Source organism: Caenorhabditis briggsae, assembly GCF_000004555.2.
Source record: "Caenorhabditis briggsae complete genome, chrI, whole genome shotgun sequence".
Lineage (NCBI taxonomy): Eukaryota > Metazoa > Nematoda > Chromadorea > Rhabditida > Rhabditidae > Caenorhabditis > Caenorhabditis briggsae.
The window spans coordinates 5,146,850-5,169,782 of NC_013489.2; the positions used below are offsets into that span (position 1 = coordinate 5,146,850).

At 39.3% G+C, this 22,933-nt stretch overlaps 7 protein-coding genes across 7 annotated transcripts in view; 4 read left to right on the top strand and 3 right to left on the bottom strand.

Annotated features, from left to right (window-relative positions):
• Positions 1-1,307: 1,307 nt before the first annotated feature.
• On the bottom strand, positions 1,308-3,673 carry CBG03873 (the record flags this gene model as incomplete). The annotated part of the gene is made up of 6 exons (XM_002639256.1): positions 1,308-1,515; positions 1,559-1,716; positions 1,894-2,266; positions 2,315-2,685; positions 2,895-3,564; positions 3,621-3,673. 6 exons carry the CDS (start codon positions 3,671-3,673, stop codon positions 1,308-1,310), a joined length of 1,833 nt encoding a protein of 610 aa, XP_002639302.1.
• Positions 3,674-7,176: 3,503 nt separating this feature from the next.
• Positions 7,177-7,278, top strand: CBG25233 (the record flags this gene model as incomplete). The annotated part of the gene is made up of 1 exon (XM_045244816.1): positions 7,177-7,278. The coding sequence occupies one exon, from the start codon at positions 7,177-7,179 to the stop codon at positions 7,276-7,278; it is 102 nt and encodes a 33-aa protein (XP_045098254.1).
• A 922-nt stretch (positions 7,279-8,200) lies between these two features.
• Positions 8,201-9,215, top strand: CBG03872 (the record flags this gene model as incomplete). Its single annotated transcript, XM_045244820.1, has 3 exons — positions 8,201-8,258; positions 8,608-8,951; positions 9,213-9,215. 3 exons carry the CDS (start codon positions 8,201-8,203, stop codon positions 9,213-9,215), a joined length of 405 nt encoding a protein of 134 aa, XP_045092502.1.
• A 2,350-nt stretch (positions 9,216-11,565) lies between these two features.
• On the top strand, positions 11,566-11,751 carry CBG25232 (the record flags this gene model as incomplete). Its single annotated transcript, XM_045244823.1, has 1 exon — positions 11,566-11,751. The coding sequence occupies one exon, from the start codon at positions 11,566-11,568 to the stop codon at positions 11,749-11,751; it is 186 nt and encodes a 61-aa protein (XP_045098253.1).
• Positions 11,752-12,658: 907 nt separating this feature from the next.
• CBG25231 lies at positions 12,659-12,995 on the bottom strand (the record flags this gene model as incomplete). The annotated part of the gene is made up of 2 exons (XM_045244834.1): positions 12,659-12,727; positions 12,924-12,995. The coding sequence occupies 2 exons, from the start codon at positions 12,993-12,995 to the stop codon at positions 12,659-12,661; spliced, it is 141 nt and encodes a 46-aa protein (XP_045098252.1).
• Positions 12,996-14,986: 1,991 nt separating this feature from the next.
• Positions 14,987-19,125, top strand: Cbr-scpl-1 (the record flags this gene model as incomplete). Its single annotated transcript, XM_045244839.1, has 10 exons — positions 14,987-15,551; positions 15,654-15,730; positions 16,206-16,260; positions 17,092-17,201; positions 17,250-17,363; positions 18,238-18,345; positions 18,490-18,739; positions 18,790-18,875; positions 18,923-19,003; positions 19,051-19,125. The coding sequence occupies 10 exons, from the start codon at positions 14,987-14,989 to the stop codon at positions 19,123-19,125; spliced, it is 1,521 nt and encodes a 506-aa protein (XP_045092501.1).
• Positions 19,126-20,085: 960 nt separating this feature from the next.
• Positions 20,086-22,933, bottom strand: part of Cbr-mut-16 — a gene marked incomplete at both ends in the record, with an annotated part of 14,528 nt that continues 11,680 nt past the window's right edge. The window contains 6 exons of the mRNA XM_002639253.1: positions 20,086-20,253; positions 20,302-20,920; positions 20,969-21,151; positions 21,194-21,698; positions 21,930-22,260; positions 22,338-22,459. Of these exons, the coding sequence (XP_002639299.1) occupies positions 20,086-20,253; positions 20,302-20,920; positions 20,969-21,151; positions 21,194-21,698; positions 21,930-22,260; positions 22,338-22,459 (1,928 nt within the window). The remainder of the gene's footprint in view (positions 20,254-20,301; positions 20,921-20,968; positions 21,152-21,193; positions 21,699-21,929; positions 22,261-22,337; positions 22,460-22,933) is intronic.

Sequence of the window (22,933 nt, forward strand, 5' to 3'; positions counted from 1 at the left end):
TAAAAAAATCTTTGAAAACTTAAGCACGTCTATTTTAGAAGAGATATCCGAAAAGTTATTTTTGAGTGAAAGTATGCTTATGGCCAGCCGCTAATCAGCCATCGGTCAGCCGTCAGTCAGCCACCGAGCTTGAAATGTATTAAAAAACCAAACCTTTTGAGAAAAATCATAAATATCCTGTATCACAAATCAGTATAGATCTTATTCAAAACGCATTATAATTCCAAACATCCATTTTGATACTCCTATCCATGACATTCAAAACTCAAGCTCTAATCCATTTCTTTAATTCAAAACCTCTCCCTTCGCTCATCTTCAAAATTATACTATTATCCAGCTCCAAACATTTCGTCCTAAATGCAATTGATTTCTGTTCGGGATAAGAAAAACTTTGCCTCAACATCTTGACATGTAGTACATTATAATCTTCATTAATTCTCGATAGGTACTACCTGAAATAAATGCTCACACACCGGACAAAATATCTCCTTTCAGTGAAATATTTTTCAACTTTGAAATCAACTTTGAAAAAAAGTCAACATTGAAATCTTACAAAAGTAGTCTGGAAGTTTTCGCCTTTTCTGAAAATTGTGAAGTATGTTGCACAGAACAAGAGCTTCAGTTTAGTTGTTGACAAAATTTTTGTACAAATCCAACAAAGGGAGACACCGTTACAACATTTAATCGAAACTGTAATTTTGAGCAAATTTATCTCGGTGTCTGTGAAAAATTTCAAAAAGTTGTTAACGGACTAATTGCCTATTTTAATATCAAAAACATTTTATCAGTTAACAGATTTTTAATATCTTTCTTATGGGCCAAGAAAAGTTTACTTGGAAGTGTGGATCCCTTCTGTTATATGTTTTACGGTAAGCGGTCAGTGTTAATTTGTGGAACTATTTTGGTTACAAGCATATTATCAGAATGGAAATTGGAGAAAAAAAAATTCAATTACAACTAAATCACTCATGAAATATATGATAACGTACAATTTTTGATAGAAGGGTCACTACCCTATCAAGTTTGAGCTCAATTATCTCAATTCCTGTCAAACGTATCGAAAATTTGTGACTCGATAACAAACTTCTGATGTAATGATAAATGCGTTGACCACTGATAATGATATGCGTTGACCACTTTTTCATATCTTTGACAGGAACCGAGAAAATTGGCTCGAAGTTAAAAGTTAGGAAGATTACAGGTTTTACGGTATGTATATTTTGTGCTCTTTATTTGTCTTTCAGTCACCAATAAAACTTCATTTTTGGATGAAAAAAGAAACAGAAAAAACAACAGCTAAATCTCCTTCAATTCTTTTTCCCTTCAGCTGACGACGATTGAGAATTCGAAGACGTGGAATTGACAGACACTGGTCCTCCAGACGGCGATCGAGCTTTAACTTTGTCTCTGTCTTTTTTCTCTTTCGTCGGTTTTAAACCATATCTCATCCCGGCGAATCTACGTCTGTTCTCCACAGTAATTCCATTTGGATATTTTGTTTGAGGTCGATGCTTCCTGAAAGTTTTTTTCAGAGATTTTCTTTGTTCCAAAGACTTACCGATTGTAAATTTGAAGATCCAGCTCAACACCAGGAACCGGAAGCGGAATGTCAAAGGTAACATTTGGTTTGCTGTTCTGCTCTTTTCCTTCTTCCTTCTCTTGTGCTTTTTCCTTTTTTCCACGTCTCTGGGTGTCTTGTTTTCCTTCGTACTCGGACTGCAATGTTTTAAACTACATAAATTTCAAAAAACCTCAGAAAATTACCTTCTTCTTCCTCATATCCCAACTGATTTTTTCCGTTTCAAACATAATCGTAGCATGAAAAGTGTTTGCACACACCCGATTCTATTCTTTGTCTTTCTGATCTTTTTGATCTTTCGTGTCTTTCGTAACATAGTTCAAATCAACTCCAATCAATTGATCAATCGCTTTCATTGCCACTATCGAATCCTTTTTGGGATCACAAAATGGTTCGGTTCGGCTGAGTTTCGGAAGAATACATGATGGATTTCCCTGATACATCTGCTTCAATGGACGGTGTAGCTGAATTCTGACTTTTGGAGTTGTGTCATTTATGGTACGAGTTAGCCAGAACGGACGCATGTTAATAAATACTTCATCTTTTGAGAAACGAATATTCGAGTTTCTTTTAGCCCAATCTTCGTCAGAAAGTATTTTACTGGCGGATAATTCTGGCATAAAGTCTGTTGGATTGTTTGGATCGTAGTCTGGTTTCACATAGGATTTAGAAAGAAAATCCATGGATCTAAAAAAAATCTTTCCAATAGAAATTCTGTGCTCATTATAAACTCACGGATCAGCAACACAATCCGCCTTTCGTCCCCAGAATTTGGTTTTCTGATACACATTTTTCAAAAATCCGATTCTCCGCTTTTTCTGCATCAACTGAAGCTGTTGTTGTTGCTGAAGTTGATGAGGAGTTGGTGGAAGTTGTGGATTCTTTTGAATCTCAGTTCCAGGAGTTCCAGGAAGTGGTGATTTTGCAGGTATTGCAGTTCCTTTTTGCCCATCTTTTTTAGGATATGCCGCTAGTTTTTTCCCTTTGTCGTCATAGGATTTTGGCTCGCCGACATTCAATTTCAGAGATCGCTCATTTTTTGGAGCAGGGACCATTGGAGATTGATAGATTGATGTAGGTCCCTGAGTTGGTGGTTGTCCTGGTTTCTGAAAAACGCAAAACAATGAGAATCCGTATAAATGGAAAAGATTTGCGGTCATGATGATATTCGCCTACAGTAACCCTGTTCATTTTTGACTATTTTTCCCCTACAGTAAACCTTTTAATTTTCGAATATTTTTCACTGCAGTAAGCCCGTTTTCAAATATTTGTTTAAACTGTGATACGAATATCATTATGACCGTTACTGTAGTACCTGCACGGGAGGTTTGAAAACCGACTTTTTCAACCTCTTTGACTTTCTTCCACTTTTTCGAAACTCATCAGAATTTGCATCCTCTGCTGACGCCTTCTTTCTCAACCCAACTCCTTTATTTTTATCTTCGTTTGATTTCTTCTCATCCGATGATGCAACATCCTTTTTACTCTTCTTTCGATCTTCGCTCCGCCCACTTTTCTTATCCCTTGCACTAGCCTTATCCACCTTCTTCTCTACTGGCTTTTCACCTTTTTCCACTTTTTCTTGTTTCATTTTCTTCTGATTAGCTTCTAAGGAATTCTGATCAGATGGTGAGGCATGAGCATTCTCCTGCATTTCCTTCTGTTGCTGTTCCATTTCTTCTTCTTTCAACTGTAACTCATCAATCAACAACAATCCCTCTTCCCAGTGATTTTCAGCTTTTTCTCTCTCCAGTTCTCTTGTCATTTCATTTTCATCGTTTTCATTAATATACTGATCCGACGGATACATTGGAGTCACTTCGATAGCTTCTCCCGATGAACGACGTCTCAATGATTTGTGAGATGGGAACTTTGGAAGGAGAGCAGGAGGAAGCTCATTCTCTTTTGTTTTTTCTTTCTCTTCAATTGTTGCTGTTTTATTCTTCCGTCCTGATCTTTTACTCGCAGTTAAAACTTTTCCTCCACTGTAAAATAGTTGTTTCAAAGTTCAGCGAATTTTGAAAGCCCTATAAAAACTCACTCTTTCTCCGGCTCTCCATTATTCTTTATCAAATTTTTGCCATCATTCTCCATGTTTATTCCGTCTACTGTTTTCAATTTGGTTCCCGTAGCAATGCCGCTTTGTTGGTTGTTTTTTTTTCTTGAAATTCGAAATGTCTCTGTTTTTATAAGATGGCGATAGTGATATGCGGAGAAGATAAGACACACCGATAGATAAGTGAATTTCAGAGAAAAACCAAAGTTTACGTTCGGGAGAAGAAGGCCAGGGTTTTGGTTCCAGGACAAGAGGCCGGTCGGGGTTTTCGATTTTTGGCTTTGGTTTGGCAGATAACTCAAAAAAGTGGAGTATGCTCCAATCTTGTTTTTATAGTTTTTGAAATTCGGTATTCTAATATTCAGTGAACATCTACCTACTGTAAACACTGTAATAGAATGCTTCCCTAACTTTCAACTTTGAGCTAATTTATCTCTATTTCTGTGAAAGATATCAAAAAATGAGTAACAAACAAAATATTTATCATAATATCACTAGTAGTTTGTCAGTTGACCAGTTTTTGATATCTCTAACAGGAAATGAGTTTAATAGCCAAAGTTGATGGGGGCATCCTATTAGAATGTTGACTGAATTTTGCCTTTTCCATCAAAATCATCCTAGTATTGGACGAAATTATGTTCCTTAATTTACAATAAAGATAATTTTATTTGATGCTTACTGATATTCATCTTCTTCGTTTTGACCGAGAGACTGTGTTCCAAAAATGGAAAGGGAGAATACAGTAACCACTATCAAGATAAGAAGAAATTCGAACTGCTAATTTAGATTTGATTTTTTAACTATTTGATGTGAAAGGCCTGAAGCAAAATTTCCGCATTTTCATCAAAATGTTTAGGAATTCAAGATGATTCAAATGATTTTCAAAACATTAATATATGTGGTTTAGCAATCCTATGTGGTTCCTGTATGGTTCTTTTCCGGAAAAAATATTCCCACAAAATTCCGTTTTCCAAGGTTTTCACAGATTTTTGTTTCGGTTTTCAACATTTCTTAAAAGCAAACTGATCTTTTTTTTATCATTCTGAAGAAACGCTTTCCCAAAAACAATTTATTTTTGTAGAAAAGAGTCAACGGATTAATTTTTAGGAGGGTCCATTTAAAATATTAAGGAGAAAAGGTTGTTACAGTTTTGATATGGATGGTTTTAGGACTTGGACATGATATGACATTGAGTTGTCGGTCACTATAATATAACTCATCAATTTAGAGCTGAAGCTGAGCACATCTGGAAGTGTGGTTGGCTGAAAAAGAAAAGTTCTCCGGAGAGTTTCGAACTACGCTCTTCATTTCGAAAAGTGGACGGGCCGAGCTCACACGGGCCGAAATCCCCGGCCCGTCCACTTTTCGACGTTTTACGGGAATTATAGACATGGAATTCAGATATTCTAACTACCATTCTGTAGATCTCATCGAGTTCTACAGTTTCATATAAATTTTGACTTGAAAATCTCAATTTAGAGGGGAGAAAATCGCCGGCCCGCGCCGGCCCGTTTCGGCCCGGATTGCAACCCTGCTATTTTCAGACTGGTTCTTTTGTTTTTTTCAAATTTAATTTCCTCTTATTACGGTTTTATTACGGTTTGAAGGCGCAAACACAAAAAAGTTACTGAAGTCTCGAAACGAACAGGGGTACGGTAGGAGATTTTCCAAGATTGCGATTGAGTCGTTCAATTTTTATTTATTTTTTTCGCTATTTTTCTCTCTTTGAATCACTGACTCATTTTTTTCTTCATTTTTCTTCTAATATATGCTGTCTCATATAATTTCCGCCACAGAGAAGTAATCAAGTTCAGGAAACAAGTAATTATTTTAAAAGACAGAGAGCCACTGAATTTTCATCACATTTTCTTCTCATTTTTCTCGGAATGTGTGATCAACCTGATTCTCTTCTGTGACACTTTCTACCAGCGGACTGCTGTGGTGCCTCATGATGTTACACAACTTTTCGGAGGATGAAGAGCAAAAGAACGGTGCAAAAAAAGAAAATGGAAAGAGTTTTCTCCCTGTCATCTTCCTCGGGACCCTCTGTTCTTTCCCGTTTTCTCTTTTGAACTCTCCCTCCTCTTATCCTAATGTTCATCAGCCTCTGGGCCCCATTCTCCCAGTTGTCGAAAAAATTTTCAATTCGTTTTCAGTTCACCGAGAGAAAAAAAGCGAAATATTATTAGTAGCGACTCTCTGTCATGCATTGCATTTTTTCATATGAGTCACCTACATTTTTTCACCCTTCTGTCACTTTGTTTCGCATGGAAAAAACGGGAAAATCAACAAAGGCAACTGCTTTTTCTGAAATTGTATTGATTCGAAAGAAGACGAAAAGCTGATACGTTTTCTTATCGTTTCTCTTGAGTACAAGCCGATTCTTTTCCCCACAAACGCCCTTATCATTCCATTCTTTCAGCTCTTTCAGTTTGCTTCTTCAAGTTTATGATGCCGCCGGCCCTTTACAAGTTCATATCTCTAGTTTTACAGCTCTCTCTTCATTCCATTCCTTCTCGTCTCGCAGATAAATTTGTCACAAAATTAAAAGTAGATATTTATTTGCTCTGCCTTCGTTGTTGCCCGTGTTTGCTCTTTACTTCAAAAAAAAACTGACAGCAAACTTTTGACTCGTTTCAACCTTCTGCCGCTGCTAAATAAAATTATTTTGTAAATATTTTTAGTTGTTCTAGTCATTTAGAAGACCATAACAAACACATCATGCATCGATGAACGTTCAATAGCACTGTATGATACTGTCTGTCTCAATTTTGCCGATTTTGAGGTTTTCGAAATTTCAGAAACTTCCATTTTCAAATTTTCGAAGTATTTCAGTTTTCAAAATTTCGGAGTTTCCGGAATATTCCGATTTTTTAAATTTCAGAATCTTCGGAATATTCCGGTTTTGAAAATTTCGAGATCTTCGGAACTTTGGAAATTTGAAAATTCAAATTTCGAAACTTAGGAAATCCCACTTTTTCATCACAAAAGCGCAAAAAAATTAAAAGTAATTCCGTTTGAAATCCGCAAGAGAACGTATCGCGTGCGCCTTTAAAATACCGTAGTCCAAAAAGCTCGAATTCCGAAAAAAGCTTCGGGAATTCCGTTCCGAACGTACCTGGCTTCTCAATTCTTAAGAATCTTAATTTTTGAAGATCTAGATTTCGAAGATCTGAATTTTTGATATGACGTTCCTTTCGTTCTCAATCTTTTCGGATCTTTGAATTTCTCGCGCAAAGTTTTTAGTATTGACCTATTTTTCATTAGTATTACCACTATTCATTTGCCAACTCATCTGAAACTGTTTAGTATCTCGTTGTCTCTTTCCTAGTCTCTAACCCTCTCTCGGTAACACCTCGTTTTCCCGCGCACGCGAATCTGAGGCATACAGATGGGAAGAGACAAAAAAATGGAAAGTCTTGGGAGGTTTTGCTTCTCTATGTCTCGACACACTTCTCACGTGGATCCCCAAGTATTTCGTTTCTACGTTCTCTCCATCTCCAAGATGACTGTCGAAATGTCTGTGTCGGGGCGCCCCTCGATGCCCCTCACACGCTTTTTACCAATCCCGCCTGTTTCAACCTCTCCTTCTATTCCTATATTTTTTGTTCTCCTCCTGGGCAATATGTTCGTCACACGATGATGTTTTGATAATCACAAAAGACTTGTGTTTTTAACAATTTTTTCCTCCTCTCATCTTTTTTGTTTTATTTCCCTTCCCACATGGAGAATCCCCCATTGGATCCAGTATTAGTTGTGTCGAGATTCGCAGAAAACAGTCATTAAAAACCTCATCTACTTCTTCCGAATCGAAGAGTGGGAGAATAATTGTATCGAAAAAATATTGAAATCTATTGCTTCTTGATTCATATAAAAACTTACATGGGAATTTCGATTTTTCAAATGATTCAAAAAATCCAAAAATCCTTTACAATGCCTTTCCCAATTTCCATTCTCTGACAGTACATAATCTTCTGTTGTTTATATTTGAAACGACATACAAAGTACAAGAAGCGCCAAAAACTGAAGGTCGTCCATTGAATGGCAACAATAAATGCCTGCTTGGTATTATCGTCGAAATCGAGAGAAGAAGAGACAAATTGAAACATCAGAATTGCCTGACTTTTTTCAAGGATTTCGAATAATTAATTCTTTTTTTTAAATTCAATCATGGGCAGTGTAGGAATAGAGTAACAAACTAAAAATGTAACATGATGCCTGAGGGAAAATTTTTGGAAGATGAGGGAAGAGTTTTTTTTTTCCGGGGAAGGCATCACCACCACCATCATCATCATTATTGTTAGTAGCAGTGAAAAGTTCGTATTTTCATTCGTGCGGGAGCGATTGGAGCGTGTGTGCGGCAACCAGTTTCGTTTGAGGGTGTGTGTGACCAATTTTGGCATGATAACAAGACCTGGTAATTGGGTGACTGCCACTTCTAGGCCCCCGTCAATCACGCAGACGGTCAGCAATGAATTTGTAGAACAATGGAATCTAAGTTTGCGGCAAAGTTTCGCGCACTGATCGGAAAATAACTGAAATTTTAGAACTTTCACTTTCAGTTTATGTGTTTTTCATCTCCCAAATGTTGCACTTTTTTTCCATTCTTTTTCCTTCTGGTCTGTGATGGGTACTGAAAAAGGCCTAATACTATCATTCTGGTACAAAAATTCGAGCTTCATTTTCTCGTTTTCACTGCTTTCCGAAGGTTTTTCCTATTATTTTTCCAGAAAAATCGGAAAATAAAAATTTTTGATTGTCTTCTGTCTTCCTTCGATTGTCTTCCTTCTTTTGTACCAGCATAATACGGTAACTTTCATTCCTAATCTCAGTTTTCGTTCGAAAATACAAAGTGTGCATCTCTCTTCTCAAAGAGCATCCTCCGAGCCCTGAAACACTAGTCTCATGGCGATACGAATTGAAATTTTTCGTATGTTTCTGTTTCTATCTCGGTTTTCTTGATTTTAGTCAGCTGTTATCACCCAACCGATCGTGTCTCGCTTTCCCTCTTCCTCTTCCACTTCATCAATCTATTCTCGTTCATTTTTCATGCCTGCCTTCATATTTTTCCTCTTTCTTCATATATTTTTTACCTCTGCTCATTTGTTTTTTCTAATCATCACCCTCATCCTCTATTTTTGTGTATTTATGTGTGCGTGTGTATGCTTCGTTTTTCTTCCTTCCGTTTCTTCATCTATATCTCTATCTCTCATTTTTCTTCACTCTGTATGTCTTTTTAAATGCTCTTCTTCAGGCAGTAGCATCACCTTCGCATCCTCTTCTTCTTTTCTTTCAGACTTGACCCCGTTGCTGTGTGTTCCATCTCGGCAGGCTACACAGAGGCGTGTCTCCACACTTCCAGGAAGAATCATTTCCAGTGGGGAGAGTGCACAATGAGCAACGGGTATGGTGTTCAGGTGAGTGTTCTATTTTATTCAGTACTGTAAATATGAGTCAATACAGTTTTCGTTCTTCAATTAACTTGATTCTCTTAAAAACTAGAAAACCCGATGTTTCTGCCTTTTTCGATGTAAAATTGCTATTTCGAAGAAATTCGACACTATACCTACTATGAAGTAACACGACGACTACGTCAAACTTTTAGTGACGATGAAAAGTTTGAAAAAACCTTTTCATGCAACAAACAAACAAAAAATAAAAATTCAATGACCTATAAAACGTGTGAAGAAGGAAGTGACGGTTGGGGATCTTGAACAAATATAGGTTACGGTATGCAGAGGGACCTGCTATATTCAACACAAAGCACTGCATTTTTTCTACTAAATTTGTAAACATGAAGGGGGATTTGTATAGTTTCAAAAATACGCTATAAAATTGGAGGAAAAATTGATAAGAGTTGTTTATGCCAAATGAAAAAATAAAGTTAGATCAGAGCACATAAAATTAGTATGGCTGAAAAATTTTTTGAAATAATACCAATTTACATTGATAATGCTATCACAGGGATGTTCGGAACGAATCTGGAATTTCGAAAGTTCCGATCGGAGTATTCCCAAAGCTTTCTTTCTGAATTTTCGGAATTCCGATAAATTCCGGAAAGGTCTTTCCTAACATCCCTGAACCGAGATTGATATCGCTCATGTCTTGAAAAATTCACTTATATACTCGTATATCTCGTTAGGTTACGAATGAATGAATCTCCTCAACTTTTTAGAATTAACCATGCGAAAAAATTAGAATCAGACTTTTCTAGATAATCAGATGTTATGTAATCATTCACATCTTTTCCAGGCGGCCAGTGAGACAACAATCAGTGACTCAAGTGCAGATGATGTATCCTACGCGAAACCGATTGGACAGATTGCTGGAGCAGATTTCGTCAAACACAGTTGTAAGTATTGAAAACTTTGAAAAAGACGCTCATTAATCCTCAAAAACACAATTCCGGGTTTCTAATCCAGCATTTCCCATTAATAATGGGCATTATCCTACTTGAAAAAAGAAGAGAGAAAGTGATGCTTGTTATCTTTTGGATATCATTCCTAACAATCGGTCATCTCCTCAGCCAGCTGTGTCTTCGTTTTCCTGGATTGGAATAAACAGGTTGGACGCAATGGCATAAAGTGGTCGATGTGATAAAATCAGTCGTGTTTTCTCCCCGCCCGCCCATTCATTATATTCCAATTTTGATTTTTCATTGAAAAAGAGGATTTCAAAAATTATTAATCGTTGTGTCATCGAATTTAACAAGGAATTTTATTGAAAACCCAATTTCCAAAATTTGAAATTTTGAATCCAAAAAATAAATTGAAGACTTCATAGAAATTCTTGTTCATTGTCCGGCAGATGATGTTGTTTTTGTTTTTGTTCCTCCTCGAATTCTATTCGAATCCGTCCATGCGACCTTGTACATAAGTGTTTTCTTTTTCACATTCCGCCGACCCTAGTGCTATCCAACCCATCAGCTGTTTTCCACACCTGTGTCTGTTGTTCTATGTTTTTGGATTTTTCGGATTTTCGAAATCCGGAAATACCCAGTTTTAGAGGCCATAGGTTAGAATCGTTTTTTCTTCATTTCTCTTCGAATCATCGAATTAGGTTTCATTAACTGACTCTCTTTGAGAATTCTTCCTAGACCATAGGTCGACACTCATTAGAAATCTTCATTTTAATATCATATTTTCCCTCTCTTCCACTTTTTAATAAAAAGAAATAGCTCCTCACAAACTCACTCTCCGAAGTTTTCTTTTCAAAAAAACAAGTTTTGGGTGCACCCTCCCATTCATTTCCAACGATCTCTGATTCTCGGACTCCTCTTTCTTTCGGAGACTTTATATTTTTTCATAAAATAACACACTTTCGATTCCACACACGGGTCACATGTCTGTTCTCAAATGTTGTTCAATACAATGAACATCTGGCCGATTGAAATTTGTGTCTCCGCTACCGATCATGTTCAACAAACGGAAAAAGACGACGTTTACAGATTTTTTAGGAACAAAATCCGTTACAGTCATTTTGAGGAGGAAGAAGTAGAAGCAGGAGAAGGCTTCCTTCTTTTTCATGATGAAAAGAAAAATGGATGACATATGCCTCTTTTTTTGCCCGCAGACGACACCCTGAAGAGTTGACAGCTGCGTTGTGCTTCTTCTTCTTCTCGACAATCAGTAGAAATTTCAATCGTTAACGTTTTTTAAAATCTTTTTTTCAATATCCTTCCACTCGTTAGTCATCTGATATTTTATCTGATAATTTATCGATGCGACTGTTTTTTATATCAGTGTCTGGGGCTGAGTACTCAGTGTGTACGACGTACTTTTCTATTGAAAAACCTAGAGGATGTTGAAATGCTTTCTATTCGGAGCAACTGTTCTGTGTTCTGGCTGCAATGATTCATGGAGCAGCTTCTTACTCTGAGTCGGATATTGTTCCATTGAACAACCCAAAAATCTAAAATTCAAGCACTGCTATGTTTCTTCTAATTCTGTTTCTTACATGTTGCTCTTTCGCTAGAAGGCTCTTCCTCTTTTTTCTCTACATTATTCAGCAGTTAGCACCTCTCTGTTCCATGTATTTCGAATTCTTTGTTCAGTTCGACATGGTACTTCAGACTCCTTTTTCTTCAGACCTTTCTATAAAGAACATTGAGCTCTAGAACGAATTCCTTCCCTTTTCGAAAAAGTGGTCCTCTCTAATTTGATCATCCAACATTTTCTTTTTTAGAAAAGAAGAAGTCTTTGTCCTCTTTTTGAGTAATGGGGCACAAGTTGGTACCTGTTGGTACCATTCGAAGGCTGTGTAGATGATGTACGACTTCCTTCCGTTTCTGAAATGTTTGGAGATGTAAAGAGATAATTGCTCTCTCCACTCTTTGTTAACAACTTCCCTGTTTGCAGAGCGAAACACGAGTTTTTTCTCTTTCTCAGTGAGACTTACGTTTAGAAACGAAAACTAAATTTTCTAGGATCTTTCTAGTAGGCATTCCAGAAGACCTCTTCTAATGAACTTTTACTGGGACTCCAGTCTGGAGAACAGAAAAAGTTAACCAAAAAACATGCTTAGGGGTTCCATTTAAAGAATTAGAGAAAGAGAGTAAGAAAGTTTTAAAAGCGAGTATGAACCTTTAAATGTGTCAATGCACACACCCCCAGAAATTGGATTCTAAAATTCAGTAACTTCTTCTGCAGCCGTTTGATTTTCAATTTCTCCCGATTCGACCGGTTTTTCTATTTTGTTCCAAATATTAGGGAACATTCGAATTCCTAGCACGCCAATCCTAGAATACTTCCTCAACACGCACCCAGTTTGAAGAATTTCTGAAGTGGCGAAGATAGAATGGACCCGGTTCAACGTGTTCGTCATTCCTTGTCTCTCGTCGTTCTATTTTTTGGCCAAAAAAAAGAAAAATGGAGCATGCTTCTTCTCAGTGTCAAACGGGGCTCTGTGCCCACCATCATCTTGTGTCCGCCGTCACTTCTTCTCTATCTCTCTTCATCTCGATCGCTATTTCGTTTACCAGCGGCTCCCTCTCCTCTCCATCAGATGGGCACAAGGCTCTTTTTTCACACAGCCAACACATACACCGCGGTGTCGGTTGTTTTGTTCTTCATCCTTCGTTTCCATCTCTCTTTCTCCGTTTCTCCTCTTCATCTTCATCATCATCCTTCTTCCTCTTCTTCTCTTCTTTTTTTTGTCCGTCTTCTTTTCACCGTCCGTCATTTTTTGGACCCATCCTTATTGGACAACTCTTTCCTCGTAACACCTCCCCTCTGACTCGCGCACCACACAGACACACCGACAACTTTCCTTTTTTGTTTACCACACAGCGATTCGTAGACTCCCAAAAAAGGTTCCGATTTCAGTCTTCTCACACAGACATGGCTCTTTTCTATTTTTCATATTTTTCTTCGTTCATGTAGGCGTCAAAATATGATTAGCCGGTTCTGAGCTTCTTAAAGCCGTGTTTCTGATTATTTTCGTTTCCCTAGATGAAAGATATTCCAAATCTTGCTCACTAATCCATTTGCGAATCCCCTTTCTCCAATTGTCAACATGCCAACCAACATCAAATGTTTTCAGTCAGCCTGTCTGCTTCTTTTTTTTTCTCCGGGAACAATTAGAGGGAATTTAATTTTGCAGAGCATGAAAATGTTCCTTTCTTTCTTTTTTCTCCTTTTCCCTTTCCCCGTTGTTCCATTTTTCCAGCAAAGTGTTCCATGTTCCACAACCACCCAACAAAGTGTTTTTGTTGTGTTCCTTCCTTTTCTTGGAGGCGTTTTTAGAGAACTTTCGATGGCAAGGCTTTTGCCCCTTTTTTGTGGTGAGCATACACCACTACACAAAAGAAATCTCGGATGGTTTATCGCTTTTTAAGATCTGACATGACATCTGGAATTTTGTTTTTCTTCCATTTTTTTGGAAAAAGAGGAAGAGAGTTAGAAAAAGAAGGGCACACCAAAAAAAGAGTTGATCACGAGTTTTAGGGATGTGAAAGCGTTGAGGAGAAAAATAGGCCTTCTACTTCCCCCCTAATACCTTTGTATCCACGGTTTCCTTTTGTGGTTATGAATAATAAAAATTTATGGCAGATGTGTTTCCAATGTCTTCTTAATTATCCTTTTTGGGCCTATGCCAGTTTTGAAGCCCGCGACCTTCGACCTTTTGAAATGTTTCTATTTTTACTGAAGCGATGAGAGTCATCTGAAGCGTGATGAAAGTCGCCGTGAGAGTGGCACTTTAGCTCTTTTTTCTGGCCAGGGTCTTTTTTTTTTTGGCAAATGCTTGTGTCTATGTGCACTACATTTCTTATGATGATTGACGTCTTCGAGTACTGGTTGAAAGTTTCAACTTAAAACCAAAACGATCTATTTTTATAACCCATTGTGAAAATTGTCTCTTTCAATGCTCAATGTTATTGGCACATTGCCAACAAGCTGCCGCCCCGTTACGCGCCCTCCATGAGACGCCACTAATCGGTGAGCAGGTACCTGGGAGAGCAAGCCTATATTACTTATGGCATATACACATACGGAAAGACACACGTCTCCCGACGCCTCACAGCCGTTTACCCCCACGCGGCAGCGCTTATTTGCTATTTGTCAAGCACTCTTGCACGTTTTGGCAGCGCGGGGCGCCACCGCGTTCTTTGCGATAACCTGACTGTGCACTGGGAGCAGATGATAGGATGGAGATAGAAGAAGAAGAATAAAATGAAAAAAGACGAAACATACCTAGAGTAGTTTCCGTGCTCACTTCAACAAGCACTTCACCTCTGCCCTCGCGCGACCTAATTTTTGTTTCCGAGTTCTGGCTAGTTCTTCTTTTTCCACCATGTTCTCTGCTCTTTTCACCTTTGAAAATGCCATCTTAAGAATGGAAACCAAACCAATAGAAATTGGATACATTTGGGTTTGCCCCTTTTCTCACTCCTTGAGAGGATTTTGGCGCATGTAAGCAAATAAATCAAAGCACATGTATCGCTTTCTGGAACAGATTTCACCTTCCCTCCGATCTCATCAAAACACACTTACGTCTATTTTGTTTTTACTCTCAACCACTCATTCTTCTTCCCTCCACTAACTGGTAGGACCTACTTGTTATTTTGTCTTTTCTGCAATTTGCTCAGTGAATGTTGGCAGTCCTTTTTAGCAATCCTTTTTCTGCCTCTCTTTTTGTTGTGAGTGGAACGACATACCATTGAAAATGTCGTTTTTGTGGGTCTGAATTCTTCTTAACCTTCTTCAAGGACTACCTTTATCAGCTATTATCACATCTCGAATTCTTATTATCTTCTGGTTCGTTTCTCTTTTCTCATAATCTCATAAATTACCTTTCAAGGAGTCCTCGATCCTTCTTTCCAACTCTCCCTTCATCATCTCCATTTTCTTCGGATGACCTACGCTGAATCGACTCGATCCGCCGTCGTCTATTCGTCGATTGTGCCACCACCCCGTACTCCTGTTGCACCTTCCATGCTGAAAGATGGTGTGCGGAAAGGCTCCGCTCCGCAACCGCTTCAGCCGAAAAACGGTACTAACAGTCTAGATTTCTGGAGTAAATCGGAAGACGAAAAGTCTGGAATCACTTGCTACTATAGTCGACACAACATTCAATTCCCATCTCAAAAGCAGATAAATCGGATGAAACAAATGCCTGGAAGACCCACGATGAACGGATTCCCTTCCACATCCGCTGCTCAAAACGGGAATGGAGTCCCTAAATATCCACCGTTTCCACAGAATACACCAGAGTCTGTGATGAGTCCTCCAGTTGGAATCTACCGTAATGTGCCAGCGATGCCCCGTGCAAAGCTCTCGAAAGATGAGAAAAACGGAAAAACTCGTACAGAAGAAAATGGAAATTCGAAAAATGTGGTTTGGGGAGGAGCGTCAAAGAGAGATGATGATGTTGGAAACGCTTCAGCAATCACTCCTCTCAATCCATATTCTGGAAATGGTAAGAGATAAAAACCCGGAATTGTGTGATCAAGGGAAATGGGTTTTGTAGTAAAAATGTATTCTCAACAAATAATCAATACAAACGTTTCAAAAGTTTCAGCATCAGTAGAGAAGAAGAGATCAACTGCTAGAAGGAAACCAAGATGGACACGATGCTTCCAGACACTTTTCTGCTGTGTGACTCCGCCCAGAGAGATCGGTGAGTTTTAACTTTTTTTGTTAATAACTATCGATTGAAAAAAAAACAAAAAATTACAATAGCTCTGAGCAATTTTTTTTAAAGGGGAGTCATTATAACTGGAGGTAGATCATTTATTCCATTCGCCTCCGAAACAATTAATTTTGACTGGACGGAATTAATGTTTTCTTCCTTCCTTTTCTCTCGAGTTCTATAATTTTTCAGTTTTCCACCACCACAAAATGTTGTTACACATTTCCTTTTATCTCTTTCTCTTTCCTTCTCTTGACTTCTTTTTCTTTAAAATCGAAAAAAAATCGTCATTGGAAGAAACTCCCACTAAATGATCGCTTGAATTTCAACGATCATCAACACTGCCCCAGTGATTCCTTTTCTTTTTTTCACTATTTACCAGTCAATATTTTTCGATTCACGAACGCGGCGGCTCAACTTGTCGAAAAACGGCAAAGTGAGTTCAGCCGGGTGTCGCGCTCCCTTCAAAAAGAAGTGAAGGGTGGGAGGGCAGCTGGTTTCTCTTGATTTGCAAATAATCCTTGCGCCCATACTCGTTCACCCGCAGGCAATGTGTCACAACCCCGCATTGATTCACGCAACTTTTGAAACTTGTCGAGAGATGGTGCATATGAAATAGGAAAAAAAATAGTTGCAAAATTAGCAGTATTAGAAGATTAGGTTCTCAGAATGTCTAAATTAAAACATAAAAAATGTGGTTTTAGAACCATTAGTTATGATTTAAAGGGATGCAACAGTTATGGGCGACGGGGCCGATAATTCCCGTAACTAAAACTACAGTAACTAACAATGTTTCTAAATATAAAAATTTGTGAAAAACGGTCTAAAATCGAGAAAAATATTTTCTAAATACAGTAGGACGGACCTTATCCTCCAAATCTCTGATTTTTCTAGCCCTTTTTCCCTTGTACTGAAATTGATCGTCCACTGTGCTTGTCAAAAAACCTCTCGACCAAAATCTACTTGTCAAAAATCAGACGTTTCTCTCTGAGTCAGAATCTGACGAAAATATCATCTTTTCTCATAAAAGCTCCAAACATCTCAAGTTTCTTGGGGGACCCCCAGAACCCCCGCATTAGGATCCCATTCCGTTTGACTTTGAAACAAATGGTGCCACTCGGTTCCTAGAGTTCTTCAACGGACTCTGATTCTTGAACATGTGCACCCAAAAGTTTATCTGAAGGGATTTCTGGAAGAAAACGAAGAACCATTGATAATGTTTCGGAGAGAGATAGGGACAGTTGGCTCGCCCTTCAGAAAATATATGCTCATTGATCACACACACACACACACACACACACAAAAAGAATCACACCATTTTTTGCAGAGAAAATCCAATCAAACCAACGAACGAACAGTACCAACAACAATCATCAAAATGGAAGACCGTCAACACCAACCAATAATGCCGGACCGCCGATTCAGCTTATCACTCAGGTACCAAACAATCAGGAATTGTGGAAAAGAGTTTGGGACATTTTACAGGTTCATCGCGATGGAACGGTGACAGGACTACCACAAACAGGCCAAAATGGTCAGCCGATTGGAGGCAGTGGGGATGGAGTAACAACCTATGATAAGGTTGCAAATGATTCCATTGTGAGTATTTGATGACAAATATCAGTAGCGGGAATCATATAGTATGCTTTTCGATACTCGGATGTGTCTGAAATCCCCGATCTTTACGTCACTGATGTAGAAGCTAATAAAACATTACCGCTCCGTGTGGGTGGAACGTTTCTCTTTCTTCTATGCAAGTCTTCTAACGAAAATCTCGTCCCCGCATCATCATCCTCATACTCATGTGGAATTTTAATGGGTTCTGCCTTTGAACTCACTCTCCGACCTTTGTCCTTCCTCTCTTTTTTCTCGTCGCCAACTCAAATTCCTTCTGCAAAGTATCATCGTTTCGAAAACAATTGGCCGGGGGGCAGGCGGAGCTCTTTTCTTTTGCTCTCCAGATGTGTTATGCCCCCTGAACTGAGATACTCCCCACTCATAACAGTTTCGTCTTCTCTCTCAAAGGAGAGCAAAAAAAGAGAAGTGCAGTTCGAAAAGAAAGATGTAATGCTTTCGTCTTTCCGGATTTTTTTATCGACAAGTCACAACGGTGGAACCTATCTCTTCCCCTTTCTAACCTCAATATCGACTTTTCAACAAACCTTTTTCTCCGTTTTTTCTTTCGCTGTGATAACTTTTTTTCCTTCGCAAAATTTGAAATTTATTAGAAGAAACAATGCGGGAACCACAAAATGTTAAAAGGAAACAATTACTGTTCCAAGACGAGTTTGACTATCGGCTCAATTATCGAGAGTTGATCGAATGGAAACCTGGAAGGACGCCTTCAGCGTTAGAAATTATGGAATTAGGATTATTAAGTTGTAAAAAGGTATCGAAAAGCAATACTTTGATTCCTGTTGTTCAATTTATTTCATGCTCATTCATCTCGTTGTCAAATATGTCCTTCTTTCAGGGATCAATAAATGAGAAGCCGCTTTTGCCGCCATTGTTACCTCACGACAGCAAGAAGAAGTGTTTGGTGATCGATCTTGATGAGACACTGGTGCATTCTTCGTTCAAGGTAAACTCAGAAAGTTTTTTGAAATTTTGAACCTAATTGAAAACAAGCAACGGAATGTGTTGACGTATCACCCCTTGAACAGCTGTTCTTCTACTTATTCTTCTTCTTTTTTTTCACAGTTCACAACTGTTTCCTGATTTTCAGCCAGTGAAGAACCCAGATTTCGTGATTCCCGTTGAGATTGATGGTGTCGAACATCAAGTTTACGTACTGAAACGACCGTACGTCGACGAGTTTCTTGCCAGAGTTGGCGAACACTTTGAGTGCATTCTGTTCACTGCGTCACTCGCAAAGTATGCCGATCCAGTGGCCGATTTGTTGGACAAGAAGAAGGTTTTCAGAGGAAGACTCTTCCGTGAAGCATGTGTATTCCACAAGGGTAATTATGTCAAAGGTTAGTATAAGGGAACCCAATTACATTCTATTCTAACTTCTAAATTTCAGATCTAAGTCGGTTGGGAAGGAATCTGGAGCAATGTTTAATAATTGACAACTCTCCAGCTAGTTATGCTTTCCATCCTGAAAATGCTGTAAGTCAAAAAACTATAATGTCAGTTACAGTAATCCATTTTTCAAGGTTCCTGTCACGACATGGTTTGATGATCCAGCCGATACGGAGTTATTAGACATTCTGCCCACTTTGGAGCATCTGAACGGGGTATGATGAACAAAAGTCGTACTTTCTAATGATTTTCTTTTTTTCAGTACACAAGTATCTATCACATGTATCAACCAGAAGAAGGACCACAGTCGGAGCTTCTCAATCATTGTTCATGCTGATTGTCAAAGATTTTATTTCACAGAGACCAAAAAACTATATTGCCCAACCATAATTGTCCCCTCTATATACATATCCTCTCAGGATTCATGTCCCGTTGTCTAGTGTTTTGCCCTCCAAAAATTCTCAGATTTCTACATTTTCATGTCCCCACTTGCCCTTCGTTTCTTCTGTTTCCCAATACGCTCTTTACCACAGAAACACCACATCATTTTCATTCGAATTGTGATCTTTTCCAAATCAAAAATTGCCTGAATTTGTTCAAGTTTCCCTGTTAGCTGCAGCAGACCCGTCGTGTAGTGCTTTGCTTTTTTACCTTCTCCTTTTCACTGATTCATATATTTTTCTATTGTTATACGTTTCTCACAATCCCTTCCAAACATTGCAAATTCTGTCATTCTGTTCCTTGTATTCCTACATATAGCTGCTCCCTGTTCCCCCGTTTTTCTAAACCTCTCTAGTATAATTTCAGCTGTAAATATGAACCCATTTTGTGTTTTGAATTCAGAATATTGCCCCACTGCAATGTTTTGAATCCATCACTCTTTTCGAAGCAATCCTCCAAATTCTGAAGACGTGCATGCTCTCCCACCCCCACCAGTGCCTTCGTTCCAATTTCAACCGAGTTCCTTTTTGATATACCTTCCCCCAAAAAACACGTATCGCAAAAAATGCAATTTCCTCTTTTTTCTAAATTTCCTCCCGAGTTTTTGACCCCGAATCGAAGCTATTCCCCGCAGTATTATCTTCAGAGTTGTTCCCGGTTTTTCATGTCCCCGTTTTTATAAACATTTGAAAACAAGAATCAAATACACGAATTTATATTGCACCGATGAAGGAAATGCGATTTCATAGAATACTCGAAAAGGAAGATTGATGCTAATAAATAAATAGAATATGATGATAGTTGGAAACCAGAGGATAAGTATGACTACAAGAAAACTGGCAATAAAAAAAGTTATTCAATTGCGGAGCAATTCATACCAAACTGCGCCGTTTTCGTTCCCTCTGACCTCCATTGTACCTCTCAACTCATTTCGGATGAAGGAAGTGAAGTCGAACCACTCGGGACCGCCGGGGAAGTGCTGTTGGAAGCGAGATTGGCAAACTTCATACTTCAATCGTTCTTTCTAAATTCGGAGTAGACCATACTTATGCTGGTAGAATAATTAACTTACATCAAGTTGACAACCTTTAGTCCTGCAATTGTACGCTATCGACATGATGATGTCCCTCATCCTTCCTACATCTGGTCGTTGGGGCGCTGCTCTCCTGTCATCCTCTTCGGCAAGAAGTGAAAAAGTGGAAAGCGATGGTCTGCCAACGTCACGTCTTCCATACGTTGCCGGTGGTGGTTGTCGTGGCGGAGGATCTCTATCTCTCCAACGATTGTAATCCTGAGGCGGTCCATTTGGCAACGGTGGAGAGCGGGGCTGTTGAGGATACGCTGGATTTGACCAATTTCCATTCGACGAGTACTGATTTCTCGAGTATTGCTGATCTTGATACGATTGCTGCGGGGGTCGATTCATTTGATTTTGTGGCGGAGGATAATTACTTGAATATTCAGCACGAGGAGGAGGTGGAGGAGTGGGATTGTATTGAGGAGTTTCCATTGGGTACTGTGGCGGCGGTGGACCTTGTTGATACTGATTTTGTTGCGGATATTGATAATTCGGCTGCTGAATCTGTTGTTGTAGAGGAGGTTGATACTGATTTTGTGGTGGGTACTGCTGAGGAGGCAATGGATAACCCCTGTTGAGGTGGCCGCCTTCCTTGTCTATTTCTTCCAGGATACTGAAAGTGAGCCGAGTTGATTTCAATCAATCTCAATTCTCAATCTACCTCGGTTTCAAAATGATCTTGATTACTGAATTGGTCCTTGACACTGGAACCTGTAATGGAGCTTGCATTGGAGCATGCAATGGAAACACTGGTGGTGGAACTGGAGAAGGCTGTGGAGCTGGTGCTGGAGGCGCCGGCGGAGCTTGGGCTGCCATTGTAGCAGCATAGGTCGGTTGGGCAACACTAAAGCGACAAATTGATTAGAGGTTAGAGACCAAAACCCACTTTCGTCTGGCAAACCCATTTGTAGTCACCGGATCACTATACCCTTGCTCTGGATTGCGGGACGTCGTCGGTTTCGCTCTTGAAGAGGTTAAAAATGGATGTTGAGTAGGTGGTTGTCTGTTTTCACTCTCTATGCGAACGTCATCGATCTCTTGTCTTCGTTTTTTCTTCTCTTCTTCTGCTTTGTTTCTTTCCAGAACGCCTTCGGCTGGGCGATATGGTACCTGAGCAGTCATGTGTTCGGCATCGTGCCGCGAAGACGAGACAGCAAGCGGCAGTTGTCTGACTACAGGAGCCGCTGGTGGCGGTGGCATGTAATCATCCATACGATCGTTATCAATAGATGGAGGGGATTCTTGGCCCAAAAAGGGAGATGGTGTCTGATTTTGAGTTGGTTGAGGCTGTGGACTGGGAATCTCTGGCTCTGCTGAAACATTCCGTCGAGGCTTCGGTGATGGTGTACGCCGGCGCGGCGGGCTGTAGGCCGTATTGAAACGGGAGGAAGCTGCAAAGATAAGAAGCGACATGAAAAATGCACAGTGTTTCTAATAAAATATTTACGGTATACAAAGTATTCCTGTTATCTAACCTTTCTTAGGTGGTTCATTCTTATGCCTTTCCCGCCGTTCCATTTCTTTCTCCTGTTTTCTTTTCCTTTTTTCGTCTCGTTGAATTCTTTTCTGCTTCTTGTATTCCTCGTCTTCATCTGAGTACGACCCTTCAGAAGAGAACTCACTTTCTGACGATGTATCTCCGATATGATCGATTCGAGCCACTGGCTTCGCTAGGCTGCTGAAATTTCCATTTCCGAATCCTCTACCTCGATTGTTGCCACGGTTATCTTCTGTTTTCTGATTGAGAGGAGGGCCTCCTCCAAATGGATCGAACACTTCGCGAGTGACAGGAGGGGGGCTCTCTGAGCGTCTCTGCGTACTTTCATCTCGTATTGTTGATCTCTCTGCAACAGGATTTTCCCGGCGACGTTCTGGCGACGGTGTTGGAGATCGGTGGCAGCGAGTCCTCGACGATGGTTGATTATCGTATGTTCGAGATGAACTTGACGGTTCCTGGAAAAATTTAGAGTCAGACTGAAGTATGGAAGCAGACAAAAACATTTTAGAATGAAAAAAAAAAGAAAACTTACCAAGGATCCATCGTCATTAGCAGCTCCACTAATCCCACCGTTAAATGTTGAAGAACGATAATTCGGGTCCTGCTCAATAACCTTTTTGGGTTGTTGTTGATATCTTGAAGGACCTCCTCTGTCTGAAAACAGAAATAATATGGTCTGGTTAATCATAATAAAAAGCGTAGGCGGATTATTAGGTATACAGTGCGGACAATATCTTTAAGACCCCCTTGGTTTTGGGCGCGCAGAAAAAAAAAACTAGAAGAGATATCAAAAAAACTGTAAACGTCATTCGATTCAGAATCCAAAATGACCCCAGAAAACAAAGTTTCATGAATTTAGCACTTTCCCTGACCATGTACCATTCAAAAAACCGATATGCAAGCGGCCAATATCTTTAATGGGGTTATTCATGTAGCGAAAATATGTATTGAAATGCATTTCCGCGCCCTCGAAATTCAATGCATGAGCGTCGCGAAATGTATTTCAAAGCATATCGCGACATAACTGTAAAAGCATTTCAATACATCGCGTGGCGAGATATTTTTTCTGGACAAAGGGATGCGCCTTTAAACTTTGTGCAGGATGGGGAAAATCTTTAAAGGCGCATA